This window comes from Saimiri boliviensis, chromosome 2 (assembly GCF_048565385.1).
Source record: "Saimiri boliviensis isolate mSaiBol1 chromosome 2, mSaiBol1.pri, whole genome shotgun sequence".
Lineage (NCBI taxonomy): Eukaryota > Metazoa > Chordata > Mammalia > Primates > Cebidae > Saimiri > Saimiri boliviensis.
The window spans coordinates 207,011,519-207,038,054 of record NC_133450.1 but is presented as its reverse complement, the minus strand read 5'-3'; the positions used below and the strand labels follow the sequence as shown (position 1 = coordinate 207,038,054).

The 26,536-nt window shown below is 53.6% G+C and overlaps 1 protein-coding gene across 4 annotated transcripts in view; it reads right to left on the bottom strand.

Annotated features, from left to right (window-relative positions):
* The window catches only part of COL27A1 (collagen type XXVII alpha 1 chain), a 158,496-nt gene that overhangs the window by 71,077 nt on the left and 60,883 nt on the right, over positions 1 to 26,536 (bottom strand). For 3 of the 4 annotated variants that reach the window (XM_010335912.3, XM_039474992.2, XM_074395216.1), the window contains exons 13-21: positions 20,684 to 20,737; positions 17,967 to 18,011; positions 9,511 to 9,564; positions 8,787 to 8,831; positions 5,315 to 5,368; positions 3,952 to 4,005; positions 3,269 to 3,322; positions 718 to 771; positions 497 to 550 (exon numbers count right to left, since the gene is read on the bottom strand). In XM_010335912.3, coding sequence (XP_010334214.1) covers positions 497 to 550; positions 718 to 771; positions 3,269 to 3,322; positions 3,952 to 4,005; positions 5,315 to 5,368; positions 8,787 to 8,831; positions 9,511 to 9,564; positions 17,967 to 18,011; positions 20,684 to 20,737 — 468 coding nt within the window. The remainder of the gene's footprint in view (positions 1 to 496; positions 551 to 717; positions 772 to 3,268; positions 3,323 to 3,951; positions 4,006 to 5,314; positions 5,369 to 8,786; positions 8,832 to 9,510; positions 9,565 to 17,966; positions 18,012 to 20,683; positions 20,738 to 26,536) is intronic. The other variant, XM_039474993.2, reaches the window with a different exon arrangement.

The window sequence follows — 26,536 nt, the reverse complement described above, 5'->3', positions numbered from 1 at the left end:
CCCAGAAAGCCCAGAGTTGACAGCATAGGATGTATGTCATGAGCTTTGAGCTCAAGCAGACCTGGGTTCCCACTGTGTTGCCTGCTAGTAACCATGAGACCGGACTCTCTTTTCCTCTCTGGGCCTCAGTGGCCTCACCTGTAAAATGGGGCTGACGATTCCCACTCCCCCATCAATGCCCTGATAAACTGCTACTAAGAGCATGGCAGTGGCAGCAGTTCTGGGAAAGAAAAATCCAGGGTGATGAGGGTGCAGCGGAGGGAGGGTGGTGGGGAGCCACCCCGCCAGGTGACAGCAGGACAGAGAAGGTCCCTGGAGGGAGCACGGGGCAGGGCTGTATAGGAGGAGCTGGTGAGTGAGTCTGGGGCAGCCCTGGGTGGTGTCCTGGCTGAGGGGACTCCAGCCTCCAGCTAAGGCCTTCAGTACCCAGGACAGGGCAGGCTGGGGGCTGCAGTCAGGCCAGGATGGGCAGTGGAGCAGGGCCAGACAGTCTCACCTCGGGCCCCAGCTGCCCACGGGGTCCCGGCAGGCCTCGGGCTCCAGGCTTACCCTGGGGAGAAGGGAACAAAAAGGGAGTCTCAGAGGTGGTACCTCCATCGCCATCACGGGCAGGCAAGGCACTCCCTGCTTCCAAGCCAAGCAGCCAGCCCTTGAGGCTCGTGGTTTCTGCAGAGCTGTCTGCTTCTCCAACTAGAGCTACCCTGGGCAGGGACTCACCTTCATGCCTTCTGGGCCGTTGTCCCCAGGGGGGCCGATGTCTCCTGGGAATCCCTGTGGGGAAGCAGAGAGCAGGGTCACCCGGGGGGGCCATGAAGGGAGTGCTACGGGTCTGCGTCTTACAGGGGGACTGAGCTGAGTTTCCATCTCATCCTGCTGGGATGGGACCCCAGGCTGGTGAGCTAACCACTTTGATCCCACAATCCTGAGATCTAAAACAGGAGGTGTGGTTCCCACCCTGAAACCTCAGAGAGTTGCTGAGACAATAAATGGGACAAATGCAGGAAAGCATGAAGGTTGTAACATGCAAGGTCACATTCAAGGTTGTTATTTTCAAATCTGGTGCTGCTACCAGGTCAGAGTTATGGGTGTCCAGGGACAGTGCTCCCCAGAGCCAGCCACTCCCTGCCCCGAGAAGTCTTATCTTTTGACTGCAGTAATCCTGCAGAGAGGATTATGTTCTGGGTTTGCTGTGACTTTGAAAGCACTGAGAAGTGCTGACTTAATTAAGCTGAAGTCCTTCCTACATCCTGGCTACATGTGTTGGACTCTGCCCCACTCCACCCGTGGGGGCTCCCTGCTTCCTGATGAGGGCCGTTCCCGTGGGAAGACTGTGCAATAGAAGGTTCTTTCTGCATGCAGTGGAGTCACCTCCCTTCCCCTCAGTATCCTTGTGCTCCTCCTCAGGGCCCCACAGAGTACAGGGGCTCCCTCTCCCCACCGTGGTCTTTGTACAATTTGGAGACCAGTTTCCCAGTTCCCAGAGACCTGTCCTTCTCCTGTGTGACCCTGGGCAAGTTCCTTAGTCTCTCCGGGCCTCAGCTTCCTCATCTGTAAAATGGTACCCCTAGCATCTCTCTTACAGGGCTATTCTTAAGTTTAAATGGAACCAGTAAAGTTGCAAGTGCTCAGTAAAAATCTGCATCCAAAATGATTTCGGATCCTGTACCCTGGGAAAAGAAGTCTGCCTGGGGCGGGCCCATCTCTACGTGAGAACCTGGCAGTCGGGATGCTGATGCTCACTTGCATCTGACCCATTGATGAGTAAGAGAGGATTCGCCCTCGTGCTGGAGAGCTGGAGCTCCCTCCCATGGTCTCTGGGAAAGCAGGCAAAGCAGCAGGGAGGGCGCTGACACACTTATCAGCTTCCGTGCTTATCAGCTTCCGCCTTCAGCGGAGCAGAGCTATCTCTCGGCTTCAGAGTCGGCCAATCAAAACAGACACAAAGATGGGAGAGGCTGATGGCTAAATTGTCCAGGGACCCAGGAGAGAGCCCAAGCAGACCGTATTTGCTCCTACCTACCGGAGCAACCCTGGGGAAGCCACTTTCCTGCTCTGTGACTCAGTTCCTTCAACTGTAAACTGGTGGTAGTAATATCTCCCTCATGCGGCTGCCGTGGCAAGTCAGCAAGTTCTCATCTCGAAGACACTACAAGGCCTCCTGGCACCAGGAGGTGCTTCATAAATGTGAGGGAGCATGCTTTCCACCCTCACGGGCCAGAATGCTGGGAAAGCCGGACTCCCAGAAAAGCCTTTTTCCAGTGACCAGAGGAGGGAATTGGGGCCATGAAGGAGAGGCCAAGTCCATTTGTCTAAAGATAGGACTGTGTCACGGCCAAAGTCAACACAGTGGAAAGTCAGAACTTGTAGCTTTTAGGAAACATTTCCTCATCCATCTGAGTGATAGCAGGAGTGATCTTTGGAAGGGTCTGGCCAATCCGCAGAGCCACACTTTTGTCTTGGATGCAGAGAGCTCATGAGTGAGCAAGACCCAGAAGCCAGGGCGTTGTGGGAGGGGGGCTCCAGCTGGGGTTGGCCCTGGGTGCTGATGATCCTGAGATGGACAGCAGCCCTGGCTCCTGCTCAGCCCAGCTCTCCAGACACGAGACCCATGTTAAAGAGAGCAGGGTCAAAGAGAACTCAGCCAGCTTGCTTCGCTCCATGACGTGTGAACTCCAAGTTGATCATTCAGGTGTAGCTACCTATGCCAATGATCACACGCATCAGAAATCCTCAGGGTCTCTCCTTACTTAACTAGAGTTACTATATGAATTGCTAAATCTATCCTTATTTCTCATTCTTCATTCAAAAGCCCAAATTTTGCATTTACTTCTTGCTCCCCAAACCCGGAAGCTCCGAGCCCTGAACCGTTCCAGAGTGGCTGTGGGTGGTTAGAAAGTTCCAGAGTGGCTGTGGGTGGTTAGGAACGTTCCAGGGCTTGGAACAGGAACTCAGATTGGAGAATGTCCCATGAGGGGCCCAGTAGCGCACAGAGGGCTTTCATGAATCACAAAGCTTCGGTGGCCACAAAGTTGGCAGAGGCCTCTGAGGCCAGCTTTTTGTCCCTGCTGACTTTGGAGAGCCTCTCGGTAAGAGCAGAAGAGCAGAGGGGGAATGAAACGATTGCTGATGTAGGAATCGCTCCCCTCAGCCTCATCTCTCACATCCTGCATGACCTAAAGCAAGTCTTTCTCCATCTCTGGGCCTTAGTTTCCCAAGGATAAGTCCAAGTCCTAGCTGCAGAAAGACAGAGAAATGGGGCATCACATACCTCGGGTCCAGGGGGCCCGGGAAACCCAATAGATCCTTTGTCTCCAACTTTGCCCTGTGGAAGAGAAGAGATTGCAGGGAGGCAGGGGTGAGGGCCCCACCTTCCACGAACCTCCCGCGTTACTCCCCTGGCTGTAGGTGGTTGGGAAGTTCAGGAACATGTGCATAAAATCTGCCTGGACAACTAGAAGGAGTGACCATTCAAACTCTGCCTCCTGCACTTCCTAGCCATGGGACCCTCAGCAAGTCACTTCACCTTTCGGACTCTTAGTTTGCCCATCTGTAAAATGGGAGCAATATTAATTCCCTAACTCCTGGGGTAGTTGGTAGCTTTCAAAGAAACATAGTACAGAAGGGGTCTGATGCACAGCGACACGCAATGAGTGACAGCCGCTGCTGTTACTGATAACATCACTACTGTTTATAAGGCATCAGGAACCCCAGATCCTCATCAGAGCTTTGTCAGCGAATAAGGCCTGTCTCTGAGGCCGCGTGAGTTTCTGAGCCTCTCACAGTGTCCTCATCTGTGAAATGAGCAGATCTCATTCCTTCCCTGCCCTGCTTGTCCCCAGGAGTTCTGCTGCAGGACAGAACGAAGTCCTGGAGGTCAGGGTGTCCTCACCCACGTTCCATTATCAGTTGGAGAGTGTGAAGTTTGGGGGTGCTGGAGGAGCAGGTACTTACCAGAGGCCCTGGCTTCCCCCGTGCGCCGGGGAACCCTGGCACCCCCTGGCTCCCCTGGAAGAGACCCAGAGCAGGCTGGGGTTAGTGAGGAAGAGAAAAGGCCAGGTGAACAGCCGCCCACTCCTCCTGCTGGCCCCAGGCCCAGAGAACGCCTTGGAGAAGGATGAGCTCTTTCCTTCCTTTCCCTGCTGCGAGCTCTGGCTTGGGTCACACCTGCCTGGCACCCCTCTAGGCTGGCCCTGAGGAAATGCTAACATAAAACAGCAGCACCTGCCCTCACCAGAAAGAATCAGGGACCCTGGGGCTGCACGCAGGCTCTGTGGTGCCCTTGACACCTGGGGAACCCTGGAGACTAGGTCCAGCAGGGAAAACGCCAGGCCTGCTACGGTTCACAAGGTGGAGCCATGGAGGCTGGGTCAGGACAGGCCAGCGAGGAGGGAGGGGAGAGGAAGAGGGAGAGCTGGCCAACATCTGGGCCTCGTTGACTGGCCAGGAGAGTCCAGATGTGGCCACATGATGCCAGACACAGGCAAAGGGGAGACTGTCTCAGCAGACCCACAGCTGGGCTCTGGAAGTCAAGGCCACCTCAGTTTGACCCCATAGTCGATCTGTCAGCGAGCAAGGCCAGTTACTCCCTCAGCCTTATCCTAAATATTCGTGATCAAGGGCAGGACCCTGAGTGGAGCTTCCTCAGGGCCCTCTGTAGCCTTGGTCTCAGGGACCTCACTGTCCAGCAGGGGACTCATCACAGGTACCCCAAAATCAGAGGAGAAAGGCGGCGCCACCAGTGAGGGAAGGACGTGCCCCTCAGGGCACTGAGAGAGTGAAATGGCCACTTTCTGAGTAGGTAGGAAAAACGTCCTCTGAGCAGGGTGGTGTGGAGACGCTGGGGGGAGGCGGTCCTGGGTGGGAGCAGTCTGAATGTGTGTGCAGCGGCACACGGCGGGCAGTTCAGTGGGGCTGGAGTGCGGGGCTGGAAGGGGGAGAGCGGGGGAGTATTAGAGCACTCACTGGGGTCCTGATGCGTGGTTAGGGAGCCTGAGTGTCACTCTGAGAACAATAGGGAGCCTTGGATGGTGCGTGAGCAGAGAGCAGAGCTTTACCCTCAGAAGAACAGTCAGGAGGCAGTAAGGAAGACAGAGAGAAAGCAAGAGGCTGGGGCCCAGAAATAAGTTGGGAGGCCCCAGTGAAGTCCAAAGAAGAGATGATGAGTGGATCAAAGATGGAGAAGCCTGGATCAGTTTCAAAGGCAGCCGTCTCACAGGTGGGTCCTGGCCTGTGACAGGCCCTAGGAAGGAAGCCAGGACCAGGGGAACAGCAGGGCGGGGGCGGGGCAGGGGGAGGGGAAAATCAATGCAATTACCTTGTCTCCTTGGAATCCGGGGTCTCCTGACACACCTGGAACCCCTTGTTCACCCTAAGTACACATCAGCAAAGAAGGTTACAATGGAGACCACACTGGCTCTGAAAGCCTCCCCCACAGACCCCCTGTTGAGGTACAGCTGTGCCGACGCTGTTCCCCAAGTCGGATCTGGCCGGCAGCAGCCTTGTGAGAGGAAAGGATGGGCCCCTGGTGAGGAAAGCAGGCCATGGCAGGGGATGAGCCCACCGATGTGCAGAATTGCCTGGAGCTGCTTGGGATGGCTGAAAGCGCCCCTAACAGAAGCTAAACTGCCCAGTGCCCAGTGTCACCCAGCCTTGCCCGGAGAACAGACGCAGAGCAAATGAAGTGTCTGAGCCTTCAACCTCCTCCTCATCAACTAGTACTATGACACAGGGGCGAGGGCAGTGTGGATAAGGGCCCCACGCCACTGTGGTTTCGGAGTGTTTGTGTCTGCTGTTTGATATTTTTCACAATCAGGCTGAGCTGTGACTTTCTCCTCCTGTGGGAGTTTCTGTGTCAGCAATCAGCTTTGGTCTATTTTTTTTTTTTTTTTTTTGAGACGGAGTCCCACTCTGGTTGCCCAGGATGGAAAGCAGTGGCATGATCTCAGCTCACTGAAGCTTTGACCTCCCGAGCTCAGGTGATTCTCCCACCTCAGCCTCCCTGGTAGCTAGGACTATAGGCACATGCCACCACGCCCGGCTAATTTTTTTTTTTTTTTTTTTGTATTTTTAGTAAAGACAGGGTTTCGCCATGTTGCCCAAACAGGTCTTGAACTCCTGCACTCAGATGATCCACCCGCTTCGGCCTCCCAAAGCGCTGGGATTACGGGCAGCTAGTCTATTTCTAATTAACCGCTTTTAATCAGCTATAGCGTGGGAAATCAAGATGTCCTGGCTTGTTAAGACTACGTGTAAACAGTGAGTAAATTGGTCTCGACTTAGGTCTGGGTGTTTCTCTTCTAACACAATGTACCGCACTGGTTCTGGCTGCTGAAGGTCTCTTCTGCTCCCTCCCTGTTTTTAGCCATGTTCTGAACGGGTACAGTCCAGATTGGGAGCCTCTTTCCCTTAGGGCCTGAACCACCTGACAAAGGCCTCACCTCACCCTATCCAGCCCTCCATGTTGGACGTGACTGACACTCTGTTGGTCCCAGGATTCACAGAACATTCACGTCCCGGGGAGCAGGAGGAAGAATGGGGAGAAAAACCCAGGGAGAATGGAGCGCCTTAGAAAAGCCACACATGGCTAAGGCCATGACCCAACAAAAGAACTTCCTTAGTAGAACAAAAGTCAGAATTTTTAAAAAAAACTTTTTTTTGAACTTACTTTGGTTTTTCCAATTTGGAAAATCCTGTACAACATCCTGGTGTTTGGGGAACCACAGGACATTTTTTTTTTTTTTAATGTCCAAGAGAGGAGTGACGGGGTTAAAAAAAAAAAAAAAAAAGAGTTACAATAGAAAAACAAGGAAAGTTGAAAAGGCACCTCGGATGTCAGGACAATGAATTTGAAAAGAGCTGGGCTCGGAGCAGGAGATCTGCTTCCAGAATGCTTCTCCAGGCTGCGAGAGGGAGCCAGCGGTTGTAAGTGGGACTGAGGCCAGGCTGGGTCATGGAAAATCTGGGCTCTGAGGCAGGAGCAACCTCGGAACATGAAGGGATGGCTCTGTCAGCCCAGGGTAGGGCCAGGGGACACGGATGTGTGCGTGGCCGATCGGAACACAGCCGTGAGGCTCCTCCCCACCAAAGGCAAAGGGGTTCCTCTCTCCCTCTCACTCTCTTTTTTCCCCTAAAGACATTTGATTTTCCTAAAAACTATGGGCATGAAAATAATTTCCTCCTCCTTTTTTTTTTTCCAGAGTTTTCACATCTCTAAATGTCCCAGGCAACTCCCAGCAGCAAGCCAGCCGAGTTCTATGTAACACATTTATTTCCATGTTCCTGCAGCTCCGCAAAGGGACCTATAAAAAGCTCGCTGCCTACACTCTCACTTCCCTGGCTTCCTTTCTCCCTTGTCCATGACTTCAACGTTTCCAGAGCACTGATGCTTCAAACGTTGGGATAAACAGGTAAGCGAGGGGAACCCCCGCCCCCACCCCGTCTCCATCAGAAAGCCCAGTCAAAGAGGGAGGGCTCTGGCAGAGGGGTGTAGCAGACAGCAGGGTGAGGGGGCAGAGGTGGGTGGTGGCTAGAGGCTTGGGCATGACAGGAGGAGATGGAAGAGGTAGAAACAGGCAGAGAAGGGACTGGGACTGGCACTGCATCCGGCTGGCTACCCAATCTGGCTACGTCCATTTTCACCCAGCAATTCTGATGTTCTAAGAGTCCACTGGCCTGCAAATCTCTTTCTCTCTCTGGTTCTTGGTTTCTCCAGCTGTGAGATGCAGGCACTGTGAAAATGTGACCTTCCCCCGTCCCCAGAGCCTCACCAGCTCTGACCTTCTGACTTCAGTTCTGCTCCACTGGTGAGGTCTCTGGAGCCAGGTGACTCTCTACTTACCAGCCGTGTGGCCTCAGGCAAGCTTCGTATTTCATAGTGGGTTGGAGGATTAATGGGTGGATCCATGTGGTACACTCAGATGGTGCCCAGCATGGCCCCTGACCTTATGACTCAGGTGTAGGAGGAAGCAGAGACACCTGGAGACAGGTGCGGTGGCATCTGGCCACGGGAGGGCCTGCACAGCAGCCAGCCCTTCAGATGTCTTTTGGATACTTGGAATGTTGCCCTGAACCCCTCCTGTACACCCTTTGGGGATCCTGGTTTGCCAAGGGTCTGAAGAGGGCAGGCAGGAAGATGGCCACAGAGCAGGGCGCAAGGAGTGCTGGGCCCTGTGTCTCTGCTGTTCAGATGCTGCTTCGCTCTGGGCGCCCAGGGCCCATCTTCCCACCTCCAACTGTGGTTTGGCACCGGGTGAGACAGGGAGAGCTCAGTAGCACGGCTGCACAGAGGACACATGGCAAGGGTGGCCACCCCCATGGCAGCGGGAGGAGAAGTAGGTCAGGGGCTCAGATTCGCATTTCCAGTAGGGATGCTGTCTGTGGTTGGGTCCCCAATTCCACACCAGGGTGGTCTATGTGGATTTGCTTCCTCCTGTGCCCACATTGCCACCCTCCTTGCTCTGTGGCTTTGCCTTCGAAGCCCAGATGCTGGCCTCAGCTCTGCTCTCTGGATTCAGAGCCCTGCCTCAGCATACCTGACCTCCCCCCCGCCAACCCCGCTGCAACAGCTTCGGATGCCCTATCTGCTGAGGTCTTCAGGGTCCCACCTGCCTGAGCCCCACCCACAGTGACTAGGAAGAAGCTGGGGAGCACAGATTTAGGGGAGACCAGAGGGGAGGCAGGAAGAATGCAGGGGAGTGGACCTGGCGAGAAATCAGCAGCAGCCTCCGGGCGGAGAGGGGGGTGGCATGCAGAGAAACCACAGTGCAATAAGGGAGTATTCAGATCACCTTATCACCTTTCAGTCCGGGCTCCCCCACGCTGCCCATCAGTCCCTGCAAGACAAAGGCCCAAGGCTGGCTGTGATAGGACTCCAGGTCACGGAAGTCAGGAGCCCTGGCTTACATGTGACTTGCCACAAACCCTGTGCCAGATCCCCCAACTTCAGTGTTCGAATCTGTAAAAGATGCCCATGTCACAGGGCAAGGGTGTGGCCTGAAGGAGCTATGAGAAGAGGCAGTGAATCGCAGCACTGCAGACAAACCCGGGGAAGGAGGCACTGATGGGGAGGGAAGGGCTGAACGAGCCGTGTCCCATGCATGTTGGTTAAATTGGGTTGTCCCTGGGATGTGGTCCTCCAGTGTAGGACGGCCTTGCTGCTGCACGCCCTTCCCACTCCAGGGTGGGCTGAGTTCACTGGTTTGCCATGGTAGTTTCTATAGCCCTGGTGATGTCCCCCACTGGACTTCCAGTGCCCCGAGGCCCGAAACCACGTCAGACTCATGCTCAGCTAGAGGAAGATGTCTGGCCTAAATGACATACAGATGAAGCCTGGCTCTGAGGCCCGAGCTGGCTGAGCTCCTGGCCTGCCCAGCTTCCTCCCAGTAGCTCTCGGAGCAGCCTGCCATCCTCCCTTCCCCAGCATCATCTAAGGTCACCCTTCCTTCTGGGCTGAAATGGGTTGGGGGTGCCCAGCTGGGACGAGGCCTGAAGCAGGGGACATCCCTTGCTTACCTTCATGCCCTTGGGTCCTGGGTAGCCAATCGGACCCAACACTCCCAAGTCACCCTGAGGAGAAAGAGAAGAGGATGCTGTGAGCAGTGGCCAACAGGGGGCTGGCCTGGGTGGTGGGGACAATCCCTGAGGTCCCTGGGGCTGGGCTTCCGAAGATGTCGCGCTGTAAGATTAATCTTGGGATGTGGAATGTTCTTCATCCAGAGACCTCCACTAAAGTGCTGGAATCAACTTCACAAAGATCCTTGCCCAAGTTCATTTCTGGATTGCTGCCTCTCCCCGGCCCCATTTCTTTCTATAGTCAATAGTTCTCTCCTACATCTGGTTTTTTAGCCCCGTACCAGGGACGAAGGGCTTTTCATTCGACTATTTTGGACCCTCAGGCTTTCTCTCTATAAAATGGGGGCAATGATCTGTCCCCCGAGAGCTGCTTGCAAGAGTTAAATAAGGCATAAATGGGAGTTGTGATTCCTCCAGCTACATGAGGGGAGGTGCCTCTGGGGAGGGGAGCAGGGAAGGAGTGAGACCATGGATCCCAGATATCCCACAGCTGGTGGTGGGCCCTGTGGGACACTACAGTCAGCTGGCAGATCCCAGGCCCCAGGTTGGAGACCCAGCTTCAGATCAGATCAGCCAGTCTGAGGTGAGAACAACAGAGTCCTCAGGCCTAGAAAGCCAAGTTCCCTTCCCAGGTGTGGCGTCTGCAGATGACAGCTCAGCCTGGCTGAGTGCTGTCCCCATGATGCCCCTCCTGGCCTTTCCAGAGCCTTCCTTCCTCTTCAAGGAAGGCTCTAGAGGCACTCAGACAGGCTGAGCTGACATCTGCAAACTCCACCCCATCCCTCTGTCTCCCCAGGGGCATTCCATGGCACAGGCCCCTCGCCCTTCCGCAGGAGCCAGGCAGGAATGTGACTTTTTATTCTCTGTCCACCCGGTGGGCAGCAGACCACTGGGTCTCACTCTTCTCTGGGATTCACTCATTGTGTGAACTGGGGGATCTTGATGTCTCCGTGCCTCAGTTTCTTCATATAACAAGTGGGGATGAACAATACTGTGTGCCTGCCAGCCTCGTTTCCAGGAGTAACTGATTGAACATGTATATACTTGGCATTTTGGGTTGTCAAACTTAAGAGGTACTATTGGCATCTGGTGGGCAGAGGCCAGGGAGGCAGCTGGGCATCCTGCTATGCACAGAACAGCCCCCGCCATGAATAACCATCCAGCCCAAACGTCAGTAGTGCAAGGTCCAGGAACCCTGCCACAGAGCGAAGAAGCTACTGACTTTCCTCTTAACCAGCCTGCGCTTTTCCCCTCAAATCTCACTTCTGCCCACTCCATCATGCCGTCGGCCACAGTCATGACACTAAGTCCGCACACAGAGAAAGGGAGACCCTGAAAATGCCTTCTTCTCCCCTTTGCCCATCCTCCCTGACTGATCTAAGTGTCTGGCTGCTGTGTGATTTCAATGTGCCTGACCTCTCTGGGCCTCTGTTTCCCCGCAATCCGATCAGGCTCTGAGGTTGGGGCACAGGTCTGAAGCGTGGGAGGAACAAAGGCTACCCCAGGTAGCCAGGCTCAAGAATGGGAAGTGGCGTTCCTGTCGGAGCTGCCTGGAGACATCTCGGAGGGAAGCCAGGCAGAGAATGAAAAATCACATTCCTGCCTGGCTCCTGCAGGAAGGGCTGAGGGGACTGTGTGATGGAATGCTCCTGAGGAGAGAGAGAGACAGAGGGTGTGGAGTTTGCAGACGGCAGCTCAGCCTGGCTGGGATGATGCCGATTCTCACTCTTTCACCCCCAGAACAACTGGAGTCTGGCCTTGGCCCTGCCTGGGCTGTGTGATCTCGGGCAAACGCTTCCCCTTCCTGGACTTTAGGATTCCCATTTGATTGGATGAAACAAAACCTCCTAGCTGAGCCTTTGCTAAGAAATTCTGCTTTCAGGCCAAGCACAGCGTGGTGGTTCAGGCCTATAATTCCAGCACTTTGGGAGGCCTAGGTAGGAGGATTGCTTGAGGTCAGGAGTTCAAGACCAGCCTGGGCAACACAGGGAGACTCAATCTCTACAGAAAACATGTAAAAATTAGCTGGGCAAGGTGGTGCATGACTGTGGTACCAGCTGCTCGGGAGGCTGAAGCAGGTGGATTCCCTGAGCCCAGGAGTTCAAGGCTACAGTGAGCTATGGTAGCATCACTCAACTCCAGCCTGGGGGACACAGAGAGACTCTGTCTTTAAAAAGAAAGAAATTCTGCTGTCAGGTCCCATCAAGTAATCTCACGGAGAAAGTGAGGGCTCAGTTAAACAGGTGATAACAACAAGCAAATGCCAGTTGCCAGGCACTGTGCCAGGCACTTAACTTGCCTTCACCCAGTAATTCCTCACCATGGCCCTTCAAGATCAGTCTACTACCGTCCCCATTTTGTAGATGAGGAAACTGAGGCTCTGAGAGATTAGGGCTTGAGTGAAGCCACAGAGCCAGGGCACCACTGGGATTCACAGTAGGCAGCCTGTCTCCAGAGCTTCAAGGTCATTCCGAGGTGGTCTCTTGAGAGGAGGGAGAGAGGCCGGATTAGAAGGGAGGCCAGCTCTGTCTGCAGAGAGCTGCACGTCCACAGGTCCCTCTGGCTGCTGCCTCTCTCCTTTCCTGGACGAAGGCAGCCAGGGTGGCCTGCCCAGAGTTCTCCGTGATGCACAAATAAACAGAGCCGGCTCTGCTGGAGGAGTCCTGCTCTGCCAGGGGCCGGGCAGGGCGGGTGACAGGCAGGGGGGCCACCAGCAGCTCGGGAACACAGGCTCATTCTTCCTCCCTCCATGCCTGAAGCGGCTTGTTGTGTGAAAATGAATTCAGTACAGACCAGACGGTCACCTGTGTGGGGCCTCGGGGAGTCACGGCACAGCACCCCACTCCCCAGGTCCCACTCTGCCTTAGCAGACCTCTCCAAAGGGGTCTGAGCGTGGTGGGGGCAGAGATCTGGCCTGGGCATCCAACCCCAGGGCAGAAGGAATCTGTGGCAGAGAGACCCCTGGCTGGCAGGGTAGAAGGTGCCAGCTCACACAGGGCAGGCCCTCCTGTGTTGGTGGGACCCTCACGTTGGGCTACAAAAGCATTTTTGGGGAGGAACAAAGAAAGCTCCAGGCCAGTATCCTGCAGAGCCACCATCTACTGTGTACCAGACACCCTCGAGGGCAGCTTGGCCACAGCCACTCAGAATGTCACGTTCCCATGAGAAAGAAGAATGAGTAAAGCCCTTAACTTGGAGTCTGTTCCCACTTTTCTCTAAGCTCCCAGACACCACACTCCACACTGTGCCCTCATCTCACTGACTCCCACCAAGAACACAATCAGCCTCGTCTGTCACCATTTAAAGAGCGCCCACTGTGTGCCAGATGCACAATACCCGCCTTGAAGCCTCCTTAGCAATCACTAAATGTCACTCTGTACACCTTCGGCATGCCAGGGACAAGGCGGCAGCTTGGACGCTCACCAGCTGCTCACAGTAACCCCAGGAGGTGAGCACCATTGTCAGTCCCACTCCATTTTCCAGAGGGGAAAACTGAGGCTTAGGAACAGGTGATGTAACTTACCTGAGATCGAGCAATAAGCAGGAGGCAGAGACAGGACCAGAACGCAAGTCAGTCAGTCTGTCTGTCTGTCTGACTGACCCCACAGTCCATGCTCACAAGGCCCAAGTTGGCTGTTGACCAAAAAAGCACTCAAGGTTGCCTGTCCTGTTGTCATGTCTCACGTGAGACAGGGCACGAGGTCAGGCTGGAGACTCAGAAGAACTGAGTTGTATTCCCCTGAATGGCAGCAGTGGACCCAGGAGGCGAACGTGGGAGTGAGCGTCCAGTGCCCCTCCTTCATGATGTCTACGCATGCATCTCACCTTCCTGCCCTGCTCTTCCTCCTTAGCTGCGACACACTTAGCTGCCGGCATAGCTTCCTGGCCCTGGCTCAAGCTGTTTCCTATGCCCAGAGTGCTGTGCCCCCCACTTGCATTGTTAATGCCCATTTGTCCTTCGGCCTCCAGTGCTAACATCACTTCCCTGACCCCAAAAGCAGGTTGTGCCCCTGCTGTCAGGCCTCTGAGCCCCCGTGCCTCTCGCTCAGGACCCTTCTGACACTGGCCATCCTTTCTGTGTGTGCTTACGGGGCCACCACCTGTGCTGCCAGACCAAGGGCAGGTGCCTGCTCTGAGGACCTCACCTCTGTGATCCCAGTGCCGAGTACAGAGCACAGCTCCGAGGAGGTGCTTGGTAAAAGTGGCTTGGTGATGGTGAAAAAGAAAGCTAGGCCAGGTGTGGTGGCTCACGCCTGTAATCCCAGCACTTTGGGAGGCCGAGGCGGGTGGATCACGAGGTCAGGAGATCAAGCCTCAGTTTCCTTAACTGTAAATTGGTGGCCCCACTTCCTACCCTGAGAGGGCTGTGGTGACAATGACAAACTTGACACAGGGTTGGGCCCAAGAGGGTTTGGTGCATGCCAGGTGGTGAGGTATCTGACCTTGCTTTACAGACAAGGAAACAAAGCCAGGTGATGATTCAGTGGCAGAACAAGGTGGACTAACCCACTGCACCTCACATGCTGGGTGTGTGGCCAGATCACATGTTCTCTGGGTTCCATTAAATTGCGGAGGAGCCAAAATTTCCTCTGTGTCACTCTGAATAGAAAGGACAGAAATCGTCTTTGTTGAGCAGATTCTGGGATCAGGCACAGTTTTCTTGAGGGCCTGCCAAAGGGTTTCAGTTACTCAAAGAGGGCTGTTTGGAGGCCCTCTCACCTCTGAGGCTGCAGGGAGCCACCGGTGGCTTATTGGAATTGAGGCATTCAGACCCAGGTGACAAGCCCGACACTTCCCCTCTCTAACCAGTGACCTTGGCTTTGTGAGGCTTGCCCCGCCCAGTGCATGTGATGCACACGCAGCAGACAGACGCTCAATAAATGTTAGTTTGTCCTCTCACGCCCTTCCTCCCGGCTGCAAGGACCCGGGAGACGGAAGGAAGGTTTGGCCTCAGTCTGCATGCAAATTGCTTCCACTGACTAGACAGAGGCATTGAATACATTTGAATTTCCACTAAAATGATTATCAATACGTGGAATTCCCATTTGCTCAGCTAAAAACCCACATCCTCTGGAAAACCATAGGTGACTCACAATCCCTCTTCCTCTTTAACTCCTGGTTAGAAAATTCCTTTCCTTTCCAGCTCTTTGGGGAGACAATTTTTTTTTTCCCCAGGCACAGAAGCTGCTGTTCCCAAAAATCCAGGGTGGAAGGAAGCATTTTCTTGGGGATCAGAGGTGATTGGATGGGCTCAGGTCCAGCCCTGTGACCCCACAGGCGCAGGAGTGAGGACGCTTCATCTTGGCAGTGAAACGAATCTAAACACTGAGGAAAGAGGCTGAAAGTGACCAAAAAGACGCAGGGCATGAAGGAAACACAATTCAAGGCAGAACAAATCAGTTCTGGCAAAGGGGTACCATGAAATGCAGAAAAACCCAGGGCTCTTCCCCCAGCACAGGCTGCTCCAAAGCAAAAAGAGGAATGTCCCAGTCTAGGACTTGAGAGTCATGGCCTCCATCCTCTCCTGCCTGGGGTGTGACCTTGACCAACAGCCTCAGTTTTCCCATTTGTTGAAAGGGTTTCTCCTGACACCACAAATAGCACTGCCAGACCGGACAATTAAAAAGACAGGATGCCCAGTTAAATTGGAATGTCAGATAAACAATGAGTGACATTTTAGTATAAACGTGTTCTAAATATTGCATCTGGCATTCAAATTTAACTAGGCGTCATATTTTCTCTGGCAGCCCTAACAGTGGACCGCAGCAGAGAGCACAGGTAGGCATGAGCTTTGCAAAGAACCAGGAGGTCCCAGCACTTTGGGAGGTCGAGGCGGGCGGATTGCTTGAGCCCAGGAGTTGGAGACCAGCTTGGGCAACGTGGCAAGATCCTGTCCCTACAAGAAGAAAGTACTAAAATTAGTTCAGCGTCATGGTACACACCTGTTGTCCCAGCTACTTGGGAGGCTGAGGTGGGAGGATCACTTGAACCCGAGAGGCAGAGTTGGCAGTGAGCCAAACCACACCGCTGAGCTCTGGGCTGGGAGACACAGCAAGACCTTGTCTCAAAAAAAAAAAAAAAAAGAACCAAGAGGGCTACGATGCTATAGTCCAAGACCCCAGGCTCTGCGTTTATCCCACCAAGCAATATTTTTGCTCCTCTCAGGAACCAACCTAGGAGACACTGGGACAATGACGAACAGGAACAGGTGCCAAGGATGACAGCCAGGATATGTAAACATCCCCTCAGAAAGGCTTTGGAGACTGGGATTGTTTAGCCTGAAGAAGGAGCCCTGGGAAGCACAAAGACCATTTTTACACCTCAAACAGCCTCTCTCAGGGACAGTGAGGACGAGCTGGGCTCAATCCACAGGAAAACACCGAACAATGAGAGCTCTGTAGAATGAGCTGGGCTCTCAGAGAGGGAGAGACTTTTAACACTGGAGGTGTTCATTTTGGAGTTTAATCACCATATGACCAAGATGCTCCAGAAGGGATTCTTGTTGGGCTTAGAGAGGGTCAGTTTAGAAGACTTCTAGAGAGTTCTCTAACTCCCGTGGCAGATGTTTCTTTTTCCAAAGCATTTAGGTCAGTGCCTTGTGCCAAAGAAGGTGCTCAGCAAAGTCCTACTGAATGGACATCAGGGATGACAAATTTATGACTCATATGTTGACACTTCCTCAACCCCAGCCAAGGCAGACATCACCAATCAATGGCAGCACCCTTTCCCACCAAGTTCCAATGTGACTGTGAAATTTTTCTCAATTCAGCAACCCAGACAGCTGCTACCAGGTGTGAAATATCACATGCATGTGTAATATAATAACACCAACAATAGCTGTTGTTATCATAACTAGTACTTCTGGAGTGCTTACTATATACTAGGCACTTCACATATTAATTTATCTACATCCTCACTCACAACAATCCTCCAAATTAGGTACCAATATTGTTCCCATTTTACGGATGAAGAAACTGAGGCATTGGGTGGTTAAATATTTTGCTCAGGATTGTGATTATATGAGTGGCAGAGCTAGGATTTGAACCTTGGCGGTCTGGTTCCAGAAACTGTCCTCTTAGCCACTGAACTGGAATGGACTGTGTTTCTGTGGTCCTAATAAAAGTGGGTACAATAATCCCATTTCATAGAGGGGATCTCTGAGACTCAGAGAAATGAGGCCAAGGTGAAGTTCAGAGTCAGGAGGCAAGCAAAGCCAGGATTCAGAGCCAGAGGGCTCTCACCTTCTGCCCATCCCACCCAGGTTCTGCTTCCACTCACCTGAGCAGGCACAGATGGCCATGGGGATCTCTGGGCCCTCTTCCCAGGACTAGCCTCCCCTGAGCAATAGGGTCCCTTGCCTCCCCCAGGGGCCTCCTCCAGCCTCTCTCTGAGCAGAATTCCTCAGCACAGCTGCCGGAGTGGCAAAGAGTTTACTTTTGTCCCTCCATGGGTGCCCAGACTCAAACCCCTTGAGGAATGACCCAGCAGACAGGGCAGAGGGAGTGTCAGACTATGGGGACACTTTGAGTGCCATTTCCCAGGCTCTGACCTCTCACTGGCCCCTGGGGCTGGGCCCAAGGTTAAGACTCACTCCACTGAAAGCCCAGCAGGGCCCCTGGCTTTGGCTAGAACCATTCCTCAGGGCCTGCTCCACCTGGATGGAGTCAGGTCAGCTCGCCTCCCACCTCCTCTGGCCTCTCTCGGCCCTGGGCATTTCAGGAGGTAACAACAAGAATTATAATAACAATATTTTCCACCAGCACTTACTGAGTGCCAGATCCTGTGCCAAGGATTACACATATGATGCCTTGTTTAATCCTCACGACCACTCCAGGATGATTCTGCTGTCCTCTCTATTTCACAGATGAGGAAACTAGGCCCAGAGAGGGTAAGTGGCTTGGCCCAGGTCACACAGCCAGGATGTCGCAGGCCTGTGACTTGAACCTAGGTGGTCTGCCTCCAAGTCTGCTTGGAGGAAAAGAGTGAAAAAGACCACCGTGGCGCTACCTCCTCCCTCTGCACCTGGAAATGAGCCTCACCTGTCAAATGAGCATGCCATCACTTGTCCACACCCCCTTGCAGGTGTGAAAGTCCTTTGGCCATCCTGAGTTCCAAGCACCCATTTCATTTAACTAATGAGGGAACAAACTCAGAGAAGGCAGGTGATGCACCTGAAACCACACAGCAAGGCTCTCCTCCCTCAGCCTGCCCGCCCTCCCCCACCTGCCTTCTCTGCCCGGGTTGTTCTCTCCTGGACCCCAGCCCCTCTGGGGGTTGGATGAGAAAAGAGCCTTTTCAACCTCCCCAACAGGGCCTGCTCCTGGCTCCCTACATGCCGGCTTCACCCTGCATCTCCCCAACACCCACCCACTGCCCGCAGGCACTGACGTACTTACAATGAGGCCGGGGACTCCAGGGGGGCCTGGCAGGCCCAGTTCTCCCTGCAGATAGAGAGACCAAGGTGGTTACTTGTCGCTTCTCCCTCCAGGGCCCCTCCCTCCATGTCGTCCTCCGCACGGGCACCTGGTGGGGTCTGTCAGAGCTGAACACTCCTTATTCCTGATCGCAGGCTCCAGGGACTTTCCTGAGTCTGGCCTGGAGTTTGGACCACACCCATCCCCTCTCTGCCATCAGCTTTCCACATCTGTCAAATGGGGAGGTCAGACTTCCAAATCCAGCATCTTCCCATTGTTAAGCATAACAGAATGAGCGGAATCGCAATCACGGTCATACAGATGTGCATGGTGCTTGACATTGCACGCTCACTTTGTAGACAGGAAAACTGAAGCTCCAGAGGTTGATTCACCCAAGGCCAGGTGCAAGGAAATGACAAAGCCACGAGGGCCCCATGCTGAGAGCCTCCAAGCCGGCCTCCTTCCCTTTCCCAGCTGGGAGAAAGGAGACGCCTCCCCCGCACCCCACACTCTCACAGGTCCTTCTCCCAGGGCCCTCAGAGTCTGGAAAGAGTTCTAGCCTGGGAGTCAGGAGATGAGACTTTCTGTGATTTATCCCCTACACCTCCATTTCTCCATCTTAAACATGATTCTTCCATTGCCCACATGAGAAATGATAGGTGGAGGGGTTTGAGTCAAGTTCAAAATGGAAAGGTGAGAATAAAACTCCAGGGATCAGCCGGGCGCGGTGGCTCACACCTGAATTCCCAGCGCTTTGGGAGGCCTAGGCAGGCTGATCAAAGGGTCAGGAGTTCGAGACCATCCTGGCTAACACGGTGAAACCCCACCTCTACTAAAAATACAAAAAATTAGCTGGGCGTGGTGGTGTGTGCCTGTAATTCCAGCTACTTGGGAGGCTGAGGCAGGAGAATCGCTTGAACCTAGAGGCGGAGGTTGCAGTGAGCAGAGATCGCACCACTGCACTCCAGACTGGGCGACAGAGTGACACTTCACCTCAAAAACAAAAACAAACAAACAAAAAAACTTCAGGGCTGTAGACATTGTGATTAGCAATGAGAAGTAAGAGGCAAGCTTTGCTTCAAATGAGGGGAAGTGATAGGCATCGGGTCTTCTCAGTTCCTCTATGCCAGGAGCATAGACATCCCTGCCCCTCCCCAAGGAAACTTGCAAATGATACTGCCTATTGTTAACAGTTAATCCAACAAGGGACTATGGAGGGAGGGGCTCGGATATCCCCCGCCCCATGCCTTTGCTGGTGCCCCTTCCTCCACCTGGAATGTCTCCCCACCTATCTCCTCATCCCGATGCAAATATCACTGTCCTCAGAAGACTTTTCTGTTACCTTCTCCAAAGAGGCACTTGGGACCTCTCTGATCCCACCCATCCCACTGCCTGTTGTATAACAGATGGGAGCAATGGCCCTCGAACTCCTCCATGGCAGGGACTGTGCCCTGGATTACCCAGTATTTTACACAGCCTCACCCACCAAACCCATGTGGAACACCTTGCCTGCCACCTTTCATTCTCACGACAGTCCTCTCTCTTTATTTATTTTTTGAGATGGAGTCTGACTCTGTCGCCCAGGCTGAAGTGCAGTGGCGTGATATTGGCTCACTGCAACCTCCGCCTTCTGAGTTCAAGCAATTCTCCCCCTTCAGCCTCCCAGGTAGCTGGGATTACAGGCATGCAACACGATGCTTGGCTAATTTTTTGTATTTTTAGTAGAGAAAGGGTTTCACCATGTTGGCCAGGCTGGTCTCGAACTCCTGACCTCAAGTGATCCACCCACCTCGGTCTCCCAAAGTGCTGGGATTACAGACGTGAACCACCGCACCCAGCCTCAGGCTGGAATTCTGATCCCCTTGCTTGACAGACAAGGAAACTGAGATTTAGGGAGGTGAATGGATCTGTTTAAGCTCACCCACCTGACAAGCGGTGCAACAAAACTCAAACCCAGGTCTGTATATGGCTCTGAGGTCAAGGCTATAATCCCCAAGGGAGCCTGGCTGGGTCAGGCTCAGGGAGCATTTGTGAACTGAATTAGCGTCTAATCAGGTGCTGGTTAGGAATGTAGCAGCCACTTCTGCAGAGGGCACAGCTGGCAAGGCTACTCAGGCAGGAAGCCCCAAGGGGAGACGGGGGACCTCAAACTACCTTCTGCCACCGGCCCAGGGCCTCGAGCCAGGAAGGGAAAGACAGACTCAGCTCCCCAGGACAGGCTGACCCGGCTCCTCGTGGAACAGAGCCTGGGCCTCTAATTATTTACAAACTCTATAAACATGCCTGTGGCGGAGATTCCTTTGGAACTCAGCTCTTCCCTTTCTCCAAACAGGGCCTGCAAACCGTGTGCTTCCCCAGGCCTCTGCTGGCCCGTAAACATTTCTGATGCTTTGTAAGATGGCAGCAGCTGGGGCCTCTCCAGTGGGGAGTGACCCGAAGTCCTGGAAATGGGATGCAGCCTGGAGCTTTGGGCCCAGGGGCTCAGTGGGCTGGGGACTCTTACAGAGGGAAACAGGGCAGCCACAGTAGACAGAAGCCTAGTGTTTAGAGACATCATGTCATTCATCCACGGGTGACCAGCTAGTAGTTCACAGGGCTGGAATTTGACCCAGGTCTGTCTGACCCTCAAGTGTGGGCTCCTAAAATCTGCTCGTGTTCACTCGGAATCTCTCCTGTTCACAAAGACTTTAAATACTTACAGGGTTTCCATCCAGTCCAGGAGGGCCTCTTTCCCCAAAGACTCCAGGAAACCCCTGGAGGGCATGAGAGAGAAGACACGGTAGGTTAGTGTTTTCACCTGCAGGGTGGGCTCTGAACCAGAACCCCCCCCTCCCCGGGGGGGACACAATGACAATGTCAAGGCCCTCTCACTCCTTGGTCATGGGCAGGCAGTAGGGTGCTGAGGTCACCCCTACCCTCAACGAGCAGGTTCACACAAAGAGTTTCTCAGGGATCCTTTCCTTTTCTGCTCAGTCTCTGAAAAGAAAACAGTACCCAGCTCCCCAGCATGAAAAATGCCAATCCCCTAATCTGGGACCTGGTCCTGATGAAACGGGAAGGACACAGACTAGGAGCAGGTAGCTGGGTCTAGGCCAGTTTGAAGAGCCTCTGTTTCCCCAGAAGGCTTCTGTTGCATTTCAGATCAGACCTTCTCGGTGGCACGTTTTTTCAAAAGTCACCCGGTGAAATCGCTGTGGGAAGTAGAAAACTTCCTTTTTAAACTTTCCTTTCTCGTTAAAGAGTAAGTGTGCTAATAACTTTGGTAAGCCCTAGCCCATGTAGCTGTTAGACACGCCATGCTTACAGGCACGCGGTACATTCTACGTCCTTGTACTTTAACCAAGATATCTGTGCTGGACACGCTCACAGACATGTCCCAGCTCTCCATTGCTTTTACCTGTTTAGAAAAGTTTTAAGTTGTTAGCCAATCGGGTTTTAGTTTCGATGGTGAGGTCTGACTCCAGCCAATGGAGATGAGACACAGCAGTAAGGACGATGCCAAATGTGTAAAGAATAAATTTGTGTGTTTTCCTTCATTCATTGTACTATTGCGGCAAGATGGCTAGCGAGAGTACCCTTCCTGCAGTCCAGGAAGTAAAAATTGCATTGCTGAAAGATCCTTTGTCTCAGTGCTGATTTTTCTTTGTGGCACCAAGCTTCTATTTCCAATATCATGATTTCCATTTTATAGATAAAGGAAATCAGACCGTGAAAGAGTTAAATGGCAAGGTCACACAAGGTCACATCACCAGTGAACATCAGCCCAGCCTCCACAGGTGTTTCAGCAGCTCGGAGAGATGCTCAGCTGCCCAGCCCAGGCAGGTCTGGCCCTCTCACCCTCTCCCTGACCCCACTCTGGAGGCCACTCCACGCTCTGGGGAGATGGGCAGCTGAAAAAATATCAGCTGTGGGGACGCCTCTGGGGGCCGGGGGCAGAACTCCATTCCTACTTCAAAAGGAAAAGAAAGTCCTCAAGCTTGGAGTTGGGGAAACCTGTTCTCCTCCCCCCGCTTGAATTCAAATCATTCTTTTTCCAGGGAAATGTAATTAAAAAAAAACAAAGCACATGTTTTCCTGACCAAGTAAATGCTGGAGCTGTGATTCGAATGGTAAACATTCCTCACAGAGGATCATCCCGGTTTTGGTTTCTAATACCACTGGAGGAGTCCAGGGAGTACACTAAACCCAAAACGCCAAACCTGGAAACAAAACCCAAACCAAAGTCTCCACCAGTTAAACAAAGACACCTTAAAATGTATGTGTGCATACAGGTGTTTAGCCTGGCCCTGCCCCACAGTCCTGCTCCCTTCAAATCTCTCCTCTGCCGGGAAGCCCTCTTGGGTTGACATTCATCCCACAGAAGGTGGGGCTTCATTGAAACATCAAAAGGAGGAAACAAGAAGACAATCATGAAATTCACACCAAGCTGGTCACTTTGCATGCAACACCTCACTTGCGTTTGATATCTACCTTTGAGGAAAAAGTTACCGGTCCCATTTCACAGACAGGAAAATCGAGGCTCAGCTAGGCAACATCACTTGGCCAAGGTCATAAAGCAAGTTTGCGGCAGAGCCCAGGTCCACCTCTGGAGTCTGACATGTTCATAGGGGCTACATACAAGCCTCATCTGCAGAAGCCGCTCAAACGCATGTCCCAGTGGTTACAGAGGGTGGCAGAGGAGTGTGGCAGGGGAGGTTGTGTGTATGTCCAGATCATGTCTTTGCGGGGGCACATCTGATCTTACCCAAGCTTTCTCCCCTGACATCCTTAGGGTCTCCTCTGGCAAATTCCATTCTCACCTAAACTAGCCCTTCTTGGTCAGATCCATGTTACCTCCTGAGACCAGAATCGGCCAGCTGGGCTGTGGCCAGGGGAGCCTTCTTTTTCTTTCTTCTTTTTTTTTTTTTTTTCATGAAACAGGGTCTCACTCTGTCACTCAGGCTGGACTGCAGTGGCATGATCACTGCTCACTGCAACCTCTGCCTCCTAGGCTCGAGTCATTTTGCCGCCTCAGCCTCCCAAGTAGCTGGAACTACAGGCACAGCTACCACGCCTGGCTAATCTTTGTATGGAGTTTCTCCATGCTGCCCAAGCTGGTCTTGAACACCTGGGCTCAAGCAATCTGCCTGCCTTGACCTCCCAAAGTGTTGGGATTACAGGTGTGAGCCATGACGCCCAGCCAGGGGTACCTCCTGAAGGCACCGAGTTCCCACCTCTGGCCTCTAGACTTTGGGGTAGAAAGACCTGGCAGGAGAGAAGGGCAGCTCCTCGAGACAAGGGGGCTGTTGTCTGGCTGGGCACCTGGCTGACTCCACGTGGCCTACCAGGGACAGGACTTGAGTAGCCCCTGCTCTGTTCTGCAATTCCCACACGTGGAGATGGGCTGCAGGTTAGCCCTGGCTCTCCTCCAGGCTGGCTGGCTGACCTTGGGTAGGCCCCCACACTTGACCCTCTGTCCTGCTCAGGCTGGGGGGAGTGTGATCCCTAGGGACCCTTTAGGACCCTGTGATGCCCAATATATTCACATACAGCAGCCACCAGGCAGGTCTCAGATCCACAGGTCTGCTTTCAGAGGCCATTCTGGGGTGGCTCAAGGCCTCCTCAGGCCCAGCTGCTGGGCCAGCCTGCCCTGCGACAATCCTGGCTGCACCACCCATGGGCCTCTTGGGGCCTCACTTTTCTTAGCTGAGAAGCCGCATGGAGGGTGAGCTCTCACAGCCACATGGGAGACCACAGCCATGTGAGGGAATGTCTCTGAGGTATAAGCAAGGGAGAGACGGTCATCAGAATTTTGAGTCAATTTCTAGAGGGAAGTAACTTCTAGACAAAACGCAGCCTGTGTCTAGCCAGAGGGATGTTGGGATGAAACAGTGACAGCCATAGCAAACTCCAACAGCGTGACCGCCAGCAGGTCCTATTATTGGCTGCATTTTCAAGATGAGGAAACTGTGATTCCGAGAGGTTGGGCAATGTTTCCAAAGTCACACAGCCCTGGAATAGCAGAGATGAGATTCGAACCCAGGCCATGTGACTCCAGAACCAGCCTACGGGCTCTCAAAGTGCTCATTAGAGCCCTGAGCTGATGTGCAGAAGGGAATGGCACTACTGATGCTCAGGACTGCTTCTCCTTAGACACGCTGAGGGCCGCCGGTAGCCACTCCCATCTCCAGCTTCAATCTCCCTTCCCGTGGAGGGGTCAAGCAGATGACCTCTAGGATTCCGGGGTTTGTAATTAAGAGCACAGTGGTTGGTAAAAAGAGTTTTAAAGGTGCTGGAACGAGTGGCCTAAAGATGAAGGGACCTGAGATATTCTTGACGTTCACACCTTATTACACTAATGAGGAGCCTGCAGCCCGGAACACACCCAAAACCTCTCACCACCACCTTGCCTCATCCCTCTGCTACTAAGTGGCAGAGCCATTTCCAGCAGTCTCCCCAAAGCTCCCTGGGTCTTAGAGAGGCGGCTGCTGAGCTGGATGTATAGCCCCCACTTCAGTCCCTTCTGCTTCCCTCTGTCCAGCCATGCCTGTGTATGTAAGGCAACCACGCGGCATGCACCCCCAGCCCAGCCAGCAGCAGGGACCTTCCTCCACATGCCTAGCTGTGGCGGGCTGGCCCCAGGCCCAAGGAATGAACTCGGCTCCCTGCCGAGGCCCTGGCCACATGGTTTCTCTACTTCCCCAGGTTGGGCCCCTCTGGAGAACTAAACACTTCGTACTTGGAGCAGAAGGCCCAGGAGGAGACAGAACAAGGCTCGGGAGTGAGACTCCGCATTCTCTCTTGGCCACAACAACTCAGAGGAAGAGAGCTGAGGACAGGGACGGTCCTTGCCACCACATCCGAAGCAGGACGCCAAGGAGAACTCACAAGGCTATCTCCTCCACTCTTCTGCCCCCAGGAAGTGTCCATCCCAACTGTCTGCTCCAGAGGGGGGGGATGCAGGGGCAGGGAAGCAAGGAACATCTGGAACCAAAGTCCCACGAATGCTTCTAAGGCTCAGGTCCCTGGCCTGCAAAACAGTCAGTACTGTCCCACTCACCTGGCAGGGCTGGGCTGCAGAAACCGTGAGATGCTCCTAATCCAGCCCCTGGCCAACTCTGTTGTGCCATCACTACACTAGTTAGGGTTTATATCAAGAGTGGGAATATTTCATAACCTCTAGGAGAAGCCCACAAAAGGATCTCGGAGAACTTACGAGGTGGACATTCTCCAAAATCTGGAAGTTCCTGCTGAAGTCTAACCTGCATCCTTCCTACTGTACTTGAAGCAGCCACATTCTTTTCTAGGTGTGCAGGCTCCAAGCCTGCTGGCATGGCAGGACTCCCTGAGGTCTCCCAGCACCCTTCTCTCGTGGTCTGAACAGGTTTTTACCCTGCGCTTCTGAAATCCACAAGGAAATCTACTCAAGAAAAGGCAACTCAGGGAACAAGAAGATAGGTAGAGTCCTCTCCAGGACTCCAGGGGCACTAACAGCCCGGGGCAGTTCTGGCTCACATCTGGGACACTGGAGACCACATCCCCAGCTCACGGCATCACCTCAGCTAAGAACCTTAATCTGCTTTGGCCTCAGTTTCCCCACTTGGAAATAGGAATTCTCTGTCACTTGGCTGCCTGCTCCCCATCATCTGAGAACTGGAAAGAGCCATGACCTTGAAGCCCAAATGCACCATGTTAGAAGCCCTGCCTCTTCCCAGAGGACTGCGTGGCCTTGGGCAAGTCCCAGTAATCCCTGAGGCACACCCCCGGGGTTGGTGCCAGGGCCGGGCCCTTCCTGCTCTAAGCTTTAGGGTCTTCCCTCCAGACTCACTCATGGGGCCAGCCTTGGCAGGCCAGGCCAGAGGCTGTGAGAAAAGCTGTGTGTGGTGGCCTGCCTTGCAGGACTAGCCCAGTGGGTTTGAAAGAACATTTGGAGAACACAGGCAGGAAGACTCACGGCGGCATCTTCCTAGCGCACCATGGAGACCCTTGGCTGGGAAACACGGCTCCGTCTCTCACTGTGAGTGACACTGAGCCATGCTCAACAAGCCAGGGCAGGCCAGGAGAAACCCATTCAGCTCCAGCCACGTTGGGAACATTTTCTATCTGGACCCCTCCTTAGAAAACCACAGCGCATTCTCTTAGGAGGCAGCATGAGGGATGAGAGCTACGGACCAAGCTTTCCTCTGGAGATTGAAGGTGGGAGCAGAGAGAAGAGGGAGCCATGTGGAGAGTACCCTGCACTGGAGAGCATGTGTTCTGGGTTCAAGTCTTGACTGTGCCAATGACTTGCTGGGAGACCTTGGGCAAGTGTCTTGCCCTCCCTGGGCTATGTCTGCTTAGCTGTCTGAAAAAGAGTTCGGGCCAGGTTGTCACTCAGTTTCCCACGGGTCTGATGTGCTTTGACCTGCACTGTCTTCCTCAGCTCTCATTAGTAAAAGACTCACACATCACCCTTCCAAATTGGATAGCGAGGAGGCCGCATGCATGGGCCCGAGGTTTTGCCTGCTGGGGAAAGACTGACTACAGCAAAATCATCACCAGCCCTGCCAGAAGTGACACCAGCTGCGATCTGG